The sequence below is a fragment of the Ascaphus truei genome, chromosome 1, assembly GCF_040206685.1.
Source record: "Ascaphus truei isolate aAscTru1 chromosome 1, aAscTru1.hap1, whole genome shotgun sequence".
Lineage (NCBI taxonomy): Eukaryota > Metazoa > Chordata > Amphibia > Anura > Ascaphidae > Ascaphus > Ascaphus truei.
This window is the reverse complement of record NC_134483.1, coordinates 8,977,869-8,991,026: the sequence shown is the minus strand read 5'-3', so window position 1 is coordinate 8,991,026 and position 13,158 is coordinate 8,977,869. Positions and strand designations below refer to the sequence as shown.

The window sequence follows — 13,158 nt, the reverse complement described above, 5'->3', positions numbered from 1 at the left end:
TGGGGTTTGACATCATATAGCGTCAGCACGTTGCGGAGCGTGCCCGAAGAATCCCCAGTGCAGGCAAGCGTTGATGTGTGCCTCTGCACCTGGCAAGCTGGGATTCCCCGGGGGACCATGCAAAGTCCCAAGCTGACAAGTCAGCGCCTGTCACATCTCCAGCATGTCGGCTAAATGACTGCACTTTCTATGCTGCTGGATTCTCCTCTAAAAAGGAGGAATCCTCCGTCTGGCACACATGCATCCTCGGAATACCTTACTGCCATTTCCCACCATGCATCACTTTGCATATCCCATAATGCCTCACTCCTTATTACCTCTGTGCAGGTGCTTTGCGTTTGGGATCGGTGAAGGAGCCTCCACAGCTCTCATTAAAGGCGTCTCCCGAGCAGCGAGTGGGACCTGTGAGTTTATCACTGGGAAGGAGAGGATGCAGCCCAAGGTAACAGCGCAGAATTCAGCAGCTCACCTCAACGTTCCCCCTTACTGCACAGGAATCTCCCTCATTCCTAACGCTATCACCTCTTACACAATGGGATCCCCCTCTCACACACATTATACATTACATGGGATCCACCTCTCACACACATTATACATTACATGGGATCCCCCTCTCACACATTATACATTACATGGATCCCCCTCTCACACACATTATACATTACATGGGATCCCCTCTCACATACATTATACATTACTATGGGATCCCCTCTCACATACATTATATATATTACATGGGATCCACCTCTCACTCACATTATACATTACACGGGATCCCCCTCTCACACACATTATACATTACAATGGGATCCCCTCTCACACACATTATACATTACAATGGGATCCCCCTCTCACACACAATATACATTACAATGGGATCCCCCTCTCACACACATTATACATTACAATGGGATCCCCTCTCACACACATTATACATTACAATGGGATCCCCTCTCACACACATTATACATTACAATGGGATCCCCCTCTCACACATTATACATTACAATGGGATCCCCTCTCACACACATTATACATTACAATAGGATTCCCCTCTCACACACATAATACAATACAATGGGATCCCCTCTCACACACATTATACATTACAATGGGATCCCCTCTCACACACATTATACATTACATGGGATCCCCCTCTCACACACATTATACATTACAATGGGATCCCCTCTCACACACATTGTACATTACAATGGGATCCCCCTCTCACACTCACATTATACATTACATGGGATCCCCCTCTAACACACATTATACATTACATGGGATCCCCTCTCGCACACATTATACATTACAATGGGATCCCCCTCTCACACACATTATACATTACATGGGATCCCCTCTCACACATTATACATTACAATGGGATCCCCTCTCACACTCACATTATACATTACATGGGATCCCCCTCTAACACACATTATACATTACATGGGATCCCCTCTCACACACATTATACATTACAATGGGATCCCCTCTCACACACATTATACATTACAATGGGATCCCCCTCTCACACTCACATTATACATTACAATGGGATCCCCTCTCACACACATTGTACATTACAATGGGATCCCCCTCTCACACACACTATACATTACATGGGATCCCCTCTCACACACATTATACATTACAATGGGATCCCCTCCCACACACATTATACATTACATGGGATCCCCCTCTCACACTCACATTATATATTACATGGGATCCACCTCTCACTCACATTATACATTACACGGGATCCCCTTCTCACACACATTATACATTACAATGGGATCCCCTCTCACACACATTATACATTACAAGGGGATCCCCTCTCACACACATTGTACATTACAATGGGATCCCCCTCTCACACTCACATTATACATTACATGGGATCCCCCTCTAACACACATTATACATTACATGGGATCCCCTCTCGCACACATTATACATTACAATGGGATCCCCCTCTCACACACATTATACATTACATGGGATCCCCTCTCACACATTATACATTACAATGGGATCCCCTCTCACACTCACATTATACATTACATGGGATCCCCCTCTAACACACATTATACATTACATGGGATCCCCTCTCACACACATTATACATTACAATGGGATCCCCTCTCACACACATTGTATATTACAATGGGATCCCCCTCTCACACTCACATTATACATTACAATGGGATCCCCTCTCACACACATTGTACATTACAATGGGATCCCCCTCTCACACACACTATACATTACATGGGATCCCCTCTCACACACATTATACATTACAATGGGATCCCCCTCTCACACTCATATTATACAATACAATGGGATCCCCCACTCACACACATACATTACAATGGGATCCCCTCTCACACTCACATTATACATTACAATGGGATCCCCTCTCACACACATTATACATTACAATGGGATCCCCCTCTCACACTCACATTATACATTACAATGGGATCCCCTCTCACACACATTATACATTACAATGGGATCCCCTCTCACACATATTATACATTACATGGGATCCCCTCTCACACACATTATACATTACATGGGATCCCCCTCTCACACTCATATTATACATTACAATGGGATCCCCTCTCACACTCACATTATACATTACATGGGATCCCCTCTCACACACATTATACATTACAATGGGATCCCCTCTCACACTCACATTATACATTACATGGGATCCCCTCTCACACACATTATACATTACATGGGATCCCCTCTCACACTCACATTATACATTACATGGGATCCCCTCTCACACACATTATACATTACAATGGGATCCCCTCTCACACTCATTATACATTACAATGGGATCCCCTCTCACACACATTATACATTACAATGGGATCCCCCTCTCACACTCATATTATACATTACAATGGGATCCCCTCTCATACACATTATACATTACATGGGATTCCCCTCTTACACGCATCATACATTACATGGGATTCCCCTCTCACACGCATCATACATTAAATGGGATCCCCCTCTCACACTCACATTATACATTACAATGGGATCCCCCTCTCACACTCACATTATACATTACAATGGGATCCCCTCTCACACACATTATACATTACAATGGGATCCCCCTCTCACACTCACATTATACATTACAATGGGATCCCCTCTCACACACATTATACATTACAATGGGATCCCCTCTCACACACATTATACATTACATGGGATCCCCTCTCACACACATTATATATTACATGGGATCCCCCTCTCACACACATTATACATTACATGGGATCCCCTCTCACACACATTATGCATTACATGGGATCCCCCTCTCACACACATTATACATTACATGGGACCCCTCTCACACACATTATACATTACAATGGGATCCCCTCTCACACACATTATACATTACAATGGGATCCCCTCTCACACACATTATACATTACAATGGGATCCCCTCTCACACACATTATACATTACAATGGGATCCCCTCTCACACACATTATACATTACAATGGGATCCCCTCTCACACTCACATTATACATTACAATGGGATCCCCCTCTCACACTCACATTATACATTACAATGGGATCCCCCTCTCACACTCACATTATACATTACAATGGGATCCCCCTCTCACACACATTATACATTACAATGGGATTCCCCTCTCACACACATTATACATTACATGGGATCCCCCTCTCACACACATTATATATTACATGGGATCCCCCTCTCACACACATTATACATTACAATGGGATCCCCTCTCACACACATTATACATTACATGGGATCCCCTCTCACACATATTATACATTACAATGGGATTCCCCTCTCACACACATTATACATTACAATGGGACCCCTCTCACACACATTATACATTACAATGGGATCCCCCTCTCACACATTATACATTACAATGGGATCCCCTCTCACACACATTATACATTACAATGGGATTCCCCTCTCACACACATTATACATTACATGGGATCCCCTCTCACACACATTATACATTACAATGGGATTCCCCTCTCACACACATTATACATTACATGGGATCCCCTCTCACACACATTATACATTACAATGGGATTCCCTCTCACACACATTATACATTACAATGGGACCCCTCTCACACATTATACATTACAATGGGATTCCCCTCTCACACACATTATACATTACAATGGGATTCCCCTCTCACACAGATTATACATTACATGGGATCCCCTCTCACACACATTATACATTACATGGGATCCCCCTCTCACACACATTATATATTACAATGGGATCCCCTCTCACACACATTATATATTACAATGGGATCCCCCTCTCACACACATTATACATTACAATGGGATTCCCTCTCACACACATTATACATTACAATGGGATTCCCCTCTCACACACATTATACATTACATGGGATCCCCGCTCACACACATTATACATTACGTTACGTGACCCACAGCGTCATTTGACGTTACGTTACCGTGGCAACCGCATTGCCATGGTCACGTGTCCTGAGGCCGGCTGAACCTCGGTAAGTATAGGTTGCCGAGGCCTTGCGCGTGCTCATGCTACACTAGTATCAAAACACCAATAAACAATCATTCATTGCTGTAGCAGACAGCCGCTAAGGTAATGAAGCTTCATTAATGTAAATTGTATTAATATTGTGCGGGAGCAGGGGGTCTCCTGAGCTGAACCGCATTTATTTCTGGCTCGGGGACCCCCTGCTTCCCGAGTTACAGGCCCCAGCATGGGGCATCGGATGCCAGTGTCGTCGCCATCTTTATAGCGTCCAAGCTCCCGCACACCCCAAATGGGGTCTCCATGGGTGGGCCCGCGGGTGTCTGGGGCATGCTTTACAGGTGTCTGAGGGTCCTCGGGTGGTTCCCATGGGGGATTGGGGCCCGCGGGTGGTCCCTACGGATCTGTGGGGCCCCCACAGCTGTGGGGCCCCCACAGCTGTGGGGCCCCCGGTTCTTCCCCGCAGGTGTCCCCCGTGGGTCCGCAGCCTGGTACCCGTGGGCCCTCAGGTGGTCTCCAGAGGTTCCCGCAGACCTAAAGAACCAACCCTGTATTTAAAAAAAAAATAAACCTCTCATTTATATTTAAATAAATCAATAGTCCCCCCACCACCAAACACACATAAGGTACAGTAATGGGCAAAATAACTATTATCCAGATATGGATAATAGATTATTTGTCCATTATTAAACAAATTAACTAGCATAATAAAATTAATACAGTTCTACTTACCTCAGCAATATGAAGCCCCTCAGCCTGCAAGTTCCCTCTGTCCTCCGTTGCCAAAAAAATACATTGCAAATACATTCTGGCGTCACTTAATCACGTTATTGGTTAATAACCGCAAAGGTAATTAAGGGGTTAAGCCACCCTGCCCCGATACCCACCCTTCACCCATTCATTTGTACAGTGTCCATACATGCACCAATAAAAATCTCACATCTCCAAATGAAAACACATCACAGCCAAATTTTAAAAAAAATAGCACATTGCAAAATAACAATATTCTCATCTCCAAAGAAAACACAGCACCTATCCAAATCAATATCTATCAAATGGCAATAAAAACATTGCATTTTACAATGTGTATATGATGCAAATAATCTGCATCATGTACACTATGCCAAGCAATGTTCCAAATCAAATAAACTATTCTAAACAATCATTAAATAAAAACAAAGCAAGTAAACCGAAATAAATTACCATCAATCAATTAATCCAATCTAAAATCAATTACAATCCAATCAAAATCAATTACACTATTCACTATTCAAATCCTTAATCCAAACCATTCAGAAAAATAATTCTATTTCAAAAAAACGTAAATGCTCTCTTTCTGGCTGGGTTTCCTGGCTGCCTGCCAAATGATACATACAGTAGCAATTAATATTAATTGGCAGCAAAAGAAAACATGTTTTCATCTGTACCAGTTATTTTTGAGACATTCATGGTAGAACAATGCATCTCTATATGTTTATCGCCTATACATTCTTGTGAGATGTCTGCTCTTAGCATTAATCTTTACTGTGGCTTAAAACCTCCCTTGTTTAATATTGATTAACTGTTTTCCTATTATCTAAAAACTATCTTTATTATCCTAAACATATTACTTTTTTTTAAAGACTCTCTTGTCATACTGATTTAATTGTCTTGACGCCTATTACATTCCATCCTCCTGAACTCTACTATAGAACTCAAACATCCTATATTTAACGCTGCAGTTCAAGCTGCCATTTAAAATATATATATTTTGCCATTCAATATGTGCATTACAACAATCTGCACACTGACAAGTGATAAGCTAAGCTGCCGATCGATTCGTTCTCCTGTAATCGATCACTTTGCTCAGGGTTATTTAATTCAATTCTTGCACAGCATTTTAGGAAATGTAGTTCCTGGAATATGATTGACTGGGCAGTTACTAGATACAATTGGTGCACTGCTAGAGAGAGGGCGGGGCTCGAGATGGCGCCTATCAGAAAGGGAACGGGGCTGTCACTTTGGAAATGCTTCCTACATTAAAAACATTGAAAAAAGGCTTTAAAACATTTTTTTACATTTTTATTTTTTAAATGCTACAAGTATTATCTCATAGTACCAAACTGATTTATTAAATAAAAAAAAAACCACGTAGGATATTGCTTGAACTGCTGCTTTAATTACCAAGTAATGTGATTCTGATTCACACGCAATCCTATCTACATATTGCAGAACATTCTTTGAGACTAGACTAGGAGGATTTGCTTGTGTAATACGAGCTTGAGACAAAAGGTGGCACTGTGTGCTCATTTGCATGTCATTTCCCAGAATCCCTTGCTGCAGTGGAAACGCTGTGTGCTGGGCAATAATGGGAAAAGACAGGGTTTCAGACCTGTCTAAGACATGCAAATGAGAATACAGTAATATTTACAGTTGCTATATATATATATAATATACATATATATATATTATACATATCTTGTTACTGTTGTCTGTACATGAAATCAAAAATAAAGCTAACTCCAAATTTGCCTAAACAGAAACTGCCAATGTATCTCATGATGGTGCCACGTTTTTCTATTGGCCCCCAGAGTAAGATTGCGCTACGTGGCCATATTATTTATCCCCGATAAGGATTCTTGTAAGAGAATTTTAAGCGTTAATATCTATGGGTTTCCATAGCTTAGAGAACTGCAGTTCAGCTGCATGGGACATCTTGATCCAAATAATGTATATGAAAAAAAATTAACATATTAAAAAACAAGTATCACTGATTTGCTGCTTTAACGGGCTCTTGTCTGGTTCTCTTTAGGTTCTACGAGCCCTGAAGTGCTCCCTGCAGCCCACGGTGAAGGACATCACCCTGAGATGGTGCATCCCTCCTGGTCTGGAGTCCGTCCTACTGTCCAAAGCCCCCAGTGCAATCTTCCAGGGTCACAGGTCTATTGTGTATGCTCAGCTGAAGGGGAAGGTGAGTTACACAGATATTAAATGATCCCATAGAGATAGTAACCTCAGAGTCTTCTCCTTCTGTCTCTGCGTCTCTCATCACTGGCAGAATAAATCTGAGACTTGGGGCTGTATGTAATTCTAGACGTATGGTGTAGGGTTTAAGTTGCTGGTCATAAATAATTTACAGATTTGAGAGGTTGAGGCGGGAATCCATTCCATACGTTATCTTGTGATCTTCATGTTCCTCACCATGGACCCTCTGGTAATTGGTCAGTAATAACAATTATTCTTTTCGGGCTTTATATCACTCAGTGGCTGACATGTAGATCAGAGTTTCACAAACTTGCTTTCAGGATTCCACCCCAGAGGTGGCTGCATGAATGTCCCTGGTGTATTTCTGTGCTTTCAAATTTAAAACTGTTAAACAGATACAATATATTATTTTTCCCTTCTGTCCCTGCGTGTCTATGGTTGACATGAGGGTCTCAGCCCATCTGAAGATAGGATGCAGACTTCTGACCTGCTCAAGGCCTTCTAAGTCCCTCCTATGCCCTCTTCAGGTCAGGTGCCTGTATCCTACTCTGAAGGAGGCCCACTCTCTGCATCATCTGGTGGACAGTTCCACCATGTGCCACCATTGCGCAGAACTACCTCCATTCTGGACACACTCGAATGGCCTGTCGGTCTGAGGTACTACCACAGTGGACACATGCATTCCAGCTGGGTACAAAGGGCAGGCTCTGTTCGCCCGCACCTCCCTACACACAGTGTACCTGATTCTCTCCACTAAAGTCAGAAGCAGAGAGCCTCCCGCTCTGTGGTTTGGTGGGTGGCACATGGGGTTGATGACCACATGGAGCAGGGAAATTTCGTATAGGCGGAGGTGCTGGTGACATCTGCACCATGCACCAGAGAGCCGAGACCGGCAGCTCCTGCACACAAACACATAAGAGGAGCTGCGGATTCATACTGTGTTGGAGGAGCAGGGAGGTTATCTCTAGTGCGGATTTGTGCTGGAATATTTATTTTCTATGTCGATCCTCAATCCCTCCTCCCCTTCTGGAAGTAAACCAGTATCTCTCCTTGGGGACCCTGGCATCAGACCATGAAAGTGTGCTGTTAAATCTAAGCTTCTAAATTGTATGGGCTGTAGTGAAAGGCAGCCTATAGGGTACCCAGGCAAATTATATTAGACATGCATCAGGCAAACTACTGTATGCTACAGGAAGCACCTGTGTAGATGTCAGAGTTTTTCAATTGGTTTAAAACCTCCATGGTTGAAACATTCAAATAAGCCAAGGAAGGAGCATCACAGTCTTCAAGCAATCGTCCCAGACACGTCAGATCCTGTGAAGCGGAGTCAGATTTTTCTGGCCTGGACTCGAAACAAGAGGGTACATCCGATCCATATCTACATTCATCCCCCGATGAAGATCACGCCAACTTTAACCTTGGCAATATCAACAAGCTGATTGAAGAAATGGCATCAACACTAGGGTTCATGGAGAAAAAGGAAAACCTTAATACCCTGGGCCAAATCTTTTACGGATCTAAAAAAAAAAGAAGCCCAAATCTTTCTGATCCATAAGGGTTTAAGGGATTTAATTGCGAGCGAATGGAAATATCTTGACCGCAATAGCAGATCTATGAATAAATTCAAAATGTAGTTCAGATCAGAAGCTAAGGAAGATTTGGAAAATCCTGATAAAGTAGACGCTATGGTATCGAGACTCACAAGAAGTACTATCCCTCTTGAAGACGCGGCATCCTTCAGAGACCCTGTGGACCAAAGGATTGATGGCCTACTAGAGAGTCTGTATTCCAGTTTAGGAGCTTACCTCAAGACGATGATTGCATCAGCTTGTCTAGTATGAATGATCTGATTTTCTAGTATTCAAGAAGCAATACAATGAGGAACATCTAGTCAGAAGATCATGAAAGACTACACTATAATGTCAGTGTCCTTATAACGTCTCTGTGATGCTTTATTTGATGCAGCCAGACTACTGGCCAGATCTTCCACAACATCCATCGCCACACGCTGAGCTTTCTGGCTCAAAACCTGGTCCGTCGATATGTTTCATTCCAAAATAAGCTAATTTCTATCACTTTTAAGGGTAAAGCTCTATTTGGAGACTATAATCATGAAGAAAAGGTTTATTTCTACCTCAAGACAGATGACCTCATTTTCCAACTTCATCTAGAGGTCAGAGACAGTCCTTTTAGAAGCTACCGATCATCCAAAGGACCAAGACCCTCAAACAATTTGGTAGAGGAAGTTAACACTATGCAACAGAGCAGTCATCCTCCAGAAATGCCCCTTCTTGAGATCCAGCGGCTCCCGTTCCTGGACACGTTAGTGGTAGGGGGCAGACTAAAGTTGTTCAAGGAGTCATTGATCCAATCAAGTACAGATCACTGGGTACTGCAAGTAATCAAGAATGGCTATGCAATAGAATTTGTACCAAAAAAAAGCAACAATCAAAATACATCCAATCATCAATACACAAAAATCCACAATCATTACAAGCGTTTCATCAGTGTTTCATGACTCTTCTGGAACAAAAAGAGCAGACCCATTCCCTCTCAAACATGCAGATTTTTTTTAATACACTTCAAAATGGCAACGGAATGATGTACTTGCCCCCATAAAAAAAAAGCATCTATGGAGGAAAATAACAGGCCTACAACATCCTTTGGCACCGCACTATATATCGCTCTTGGAAAAGATTGTGGCATCGATACAGACAGTAACCTGGACTCTGTTCCACATAACAAAGCTTCAAGCCAACCTTCTGTCTAGATGGAACAAGAACCATAAGATCAATCCTTCTGAATACCGCTTCTACCAGAAACTCTGTGGTCACTGAGGTGGTGGACAGCAGAAGGCAATTTAGCAAAGGGTCGGTCATTAGGACTGGTAAATTGAATTCTCCTAACAGCGGATGCAAGCTCTTCCAGATGGGGAGCAAACTGGCAAGAAACGTTTGTCCAAGGAATTTGGGCAACAACAGAGGCCGTACTCAAACATTCTGGAGATAAGGACGATCTGTAAAGCTTTTTTGGCATTTTTCCATTGTTTGCGGGGTCATCTGATGTATGTCTGTATGTATGTCTTTATATAGAACTATTAATGTACAGTGTATATAGCGCTTCACAGCAGTAATAACCCTTAAGCTAAACTCTTATGAAGCAAGGCTGACAGTGAATCAGTCTATTACCATGTATAATATATATCTCGTAGGATAGTTAGCTCTCTGCACGAGTGTCTACAAATGCTGCCTCGTTATCCCTCTAACTCCCCACCTCCCGTGACGTCTGACGAGACACGCAGTCATTCCCAACAAACGCTTCACACTCCAATTGGAGGTTTCTATGCATCTAGTTCAGCTTGGCTAGATGTACAACTGACCTGAAGCAGGCATAGGAGGGGTTTATAAGGCTTCGATTAGGTCAGCAGTCTGTGTCCTACATTCAGATGGGCGGATCCTATTCCCCCATGTCATCCACTGACGGAGGGACAGGAGAGAACAGAATAATATATTGTATCGGGGTAAGAGTATATATTTCAGATCTCTGCTCTTCTTGTCTTCTCCAGGCCGATGAGAAGAAAGAAGGGGATGTTTGTCTCGAGTACAAGTTTAAAGGGGAACTCTTCAAGAATGTACTGCCATTCCCCCTTAGACGTGAGAAAGTGGAGAGGTACGTGAGAGTGCGAGAGATCACAGTGTGGAATAAGAGCGAGATTCTAGTAACGTGGAACAGGGTAGGTTCTGCATATTAGAACTTATGATACCATATGATGCACCAACAGGAGTTCTACACATTGTGTGCTGAGCTTGTAAAACATGACACGTCTCTTCATGTTTATATTATTCACATGTGCAGATGAAGAGCTTGATTGTTTCACATTTAAGCTATGACATTGAGTAATCAATTAGTAGTTCTTGGCATCAAATGGAGCCAATAAAGTTTGAGAAAGAAAGATACCCGAGAGAGAAATCCAATAGTGTGTGATAAACATGCAGTTCCTATCTGACAATTCAATTAAAGCTGCAGCCTCTCAGCCAATTGTAGTTACATAGTTACATAGTAGATGAGGTTGAAAAAAGACGTACGTCTATCAAGTTCAACCTATGCTAAATTTAGACAACAGATACTTTATATCAATATCTATACTTACTTATTGATCCAGAGGAAGGCAAAAAAAAACCCCCATTAAGGGGAAAAATTAATTCCTTCCTGACTCCAAGAATTGGCAATCGGATTAATCCCTGGATCAACATCCTTCCCATGTATACTTATTTGGTATATCCCTGTATACATTTCCCATCTAAAAAGATGTCCAACCTTTTTTTGAACAAATCTATTGTATCTACCATCACAGTCTCCATGGGTAATGAATTCCACATTTTAACTGCCCTTACTGTAAAGAACCCTTTCCTTTGTTGCTGGTGAAATTTCCTTTCCTCCAACCTTAAGGGATGGCCCCAAGTCCTTTGTACTGCCCGTGGGATGAATAGTTCTTTTGAAAGCTCCTTGTATTGTCCCCGAATATATTTGTATATAATTATCATATCCCCTCTTAGACGCCTCTTTTCTAATGTAAATAAATCTAATTTAGCTAGCCTCTCCTCATAAGTTAGATTGTCCATCCCCTTTATTAATTTGGTGGCTCTTCTCTGCACTCTCTCTAGTTCCATAATGTCTTTTCTTAGGATTGGTGCCCAAAATTATACTCCATATTCAAGGTGTGGTCTTACTAATGCTTTGTAAAGGGGCATCATTATGTTATGTAGTGATATTAAAAAAAAAAAAAAAAAAAATGGGAGCGCAAACAAATATCAGGTAAGTGTATAAATAAAAGAAGTGAATACAAGTGATACATTTATTGAGGAATGGCTTACATCTCAAAAATCAGAAACCTGTGGATCCGCAGATCTATACGCACTTCCCCTTGGGAAGGGAGTAAAGGGGAAAAAACGCCAGAGTGTAATATCCTCAAATGCCATAGATCCTACTGAGAAAAATGGCAACTCGCAAACGGAGACCGAGTATCAGCATCAGGGTTATAACGCCCAGGGGAGAGGCCTGGGTGCTTTATCCCGCCTGGCCCTTGGTGCAGCTGTTTCGTGCCAGTCCGTCCTGTGTCTCAGTGCTGGGGTAAGCCTCTGCTGCTTGGCGCCGCTCCTCTCCACCAATCCGGTGGCTTGGTGACGTGACGTCACTGCGCAGCGTCGCTCGGAACCTGCATGATGCTCGTGCAGTGGAGGAAACGGGTTCCTCAATTGAGGGGCCACAAAGAAATGGGGATTTGTGTGTAATTTCCAAAGAAATAAAACATGTGCTTTACGCATGGTATCGGGAAGACTATTACACTGTTACATTGTTTCCTACGGGTTGTTTTTTGGTCAGGAACCAGGGACAGCACCAGGGACAGCACCAGGGACAGCACCAGCTTTCACATGCAGAAGAACCCAATAACATTACTATAGGTCTCCAGGGATCACCGTTACTGAGCCCCACTGATTCCATCTGATCCCCAGCAAATCTCAAGAGAAACTGAATGAGTGGATGGAAAGACTAGAGTGTTGCTTATTAGTGTGACTAATGGGGCATTAAGGGGTTCTGTTTTGGGGG

At 42.6% G+C, this 13,158-nt stretch overlaps 1 protein-coding gene across 4 annotated transcripts in view; it reads left to right on the top strand.

Moving 5' to 3' along the window:
• LOC142475204 (von Willebrand factor A domain-containing protein 5A-like) overlaps window positions 1–13,158 on the top strand; it is a 354,651-nt gene that overhangs the window by 179,287 nt on the left and 162,206 nt on the right. For all 4 annotated transcript variants that reach the window (XM_075581322.1, XM_075581228.1, XM_075581278.1 and 1 more), the window contains exons 11-13: window positions 328–442; window positions 7,379–7,537; window positions 11,117–11,220. In XM_075581322.1, the coding sequence (XP_075437437.1) occupies window positions 328–442; window positions 7,379–7,537; window positions 11,117–11,220 (378 nt within the window). The remainder of the gene's footprint in view (window positions 1–327; window positions 443–7,378; window positions 7,538–11,116; window positions 11,221–13,158) is intronic.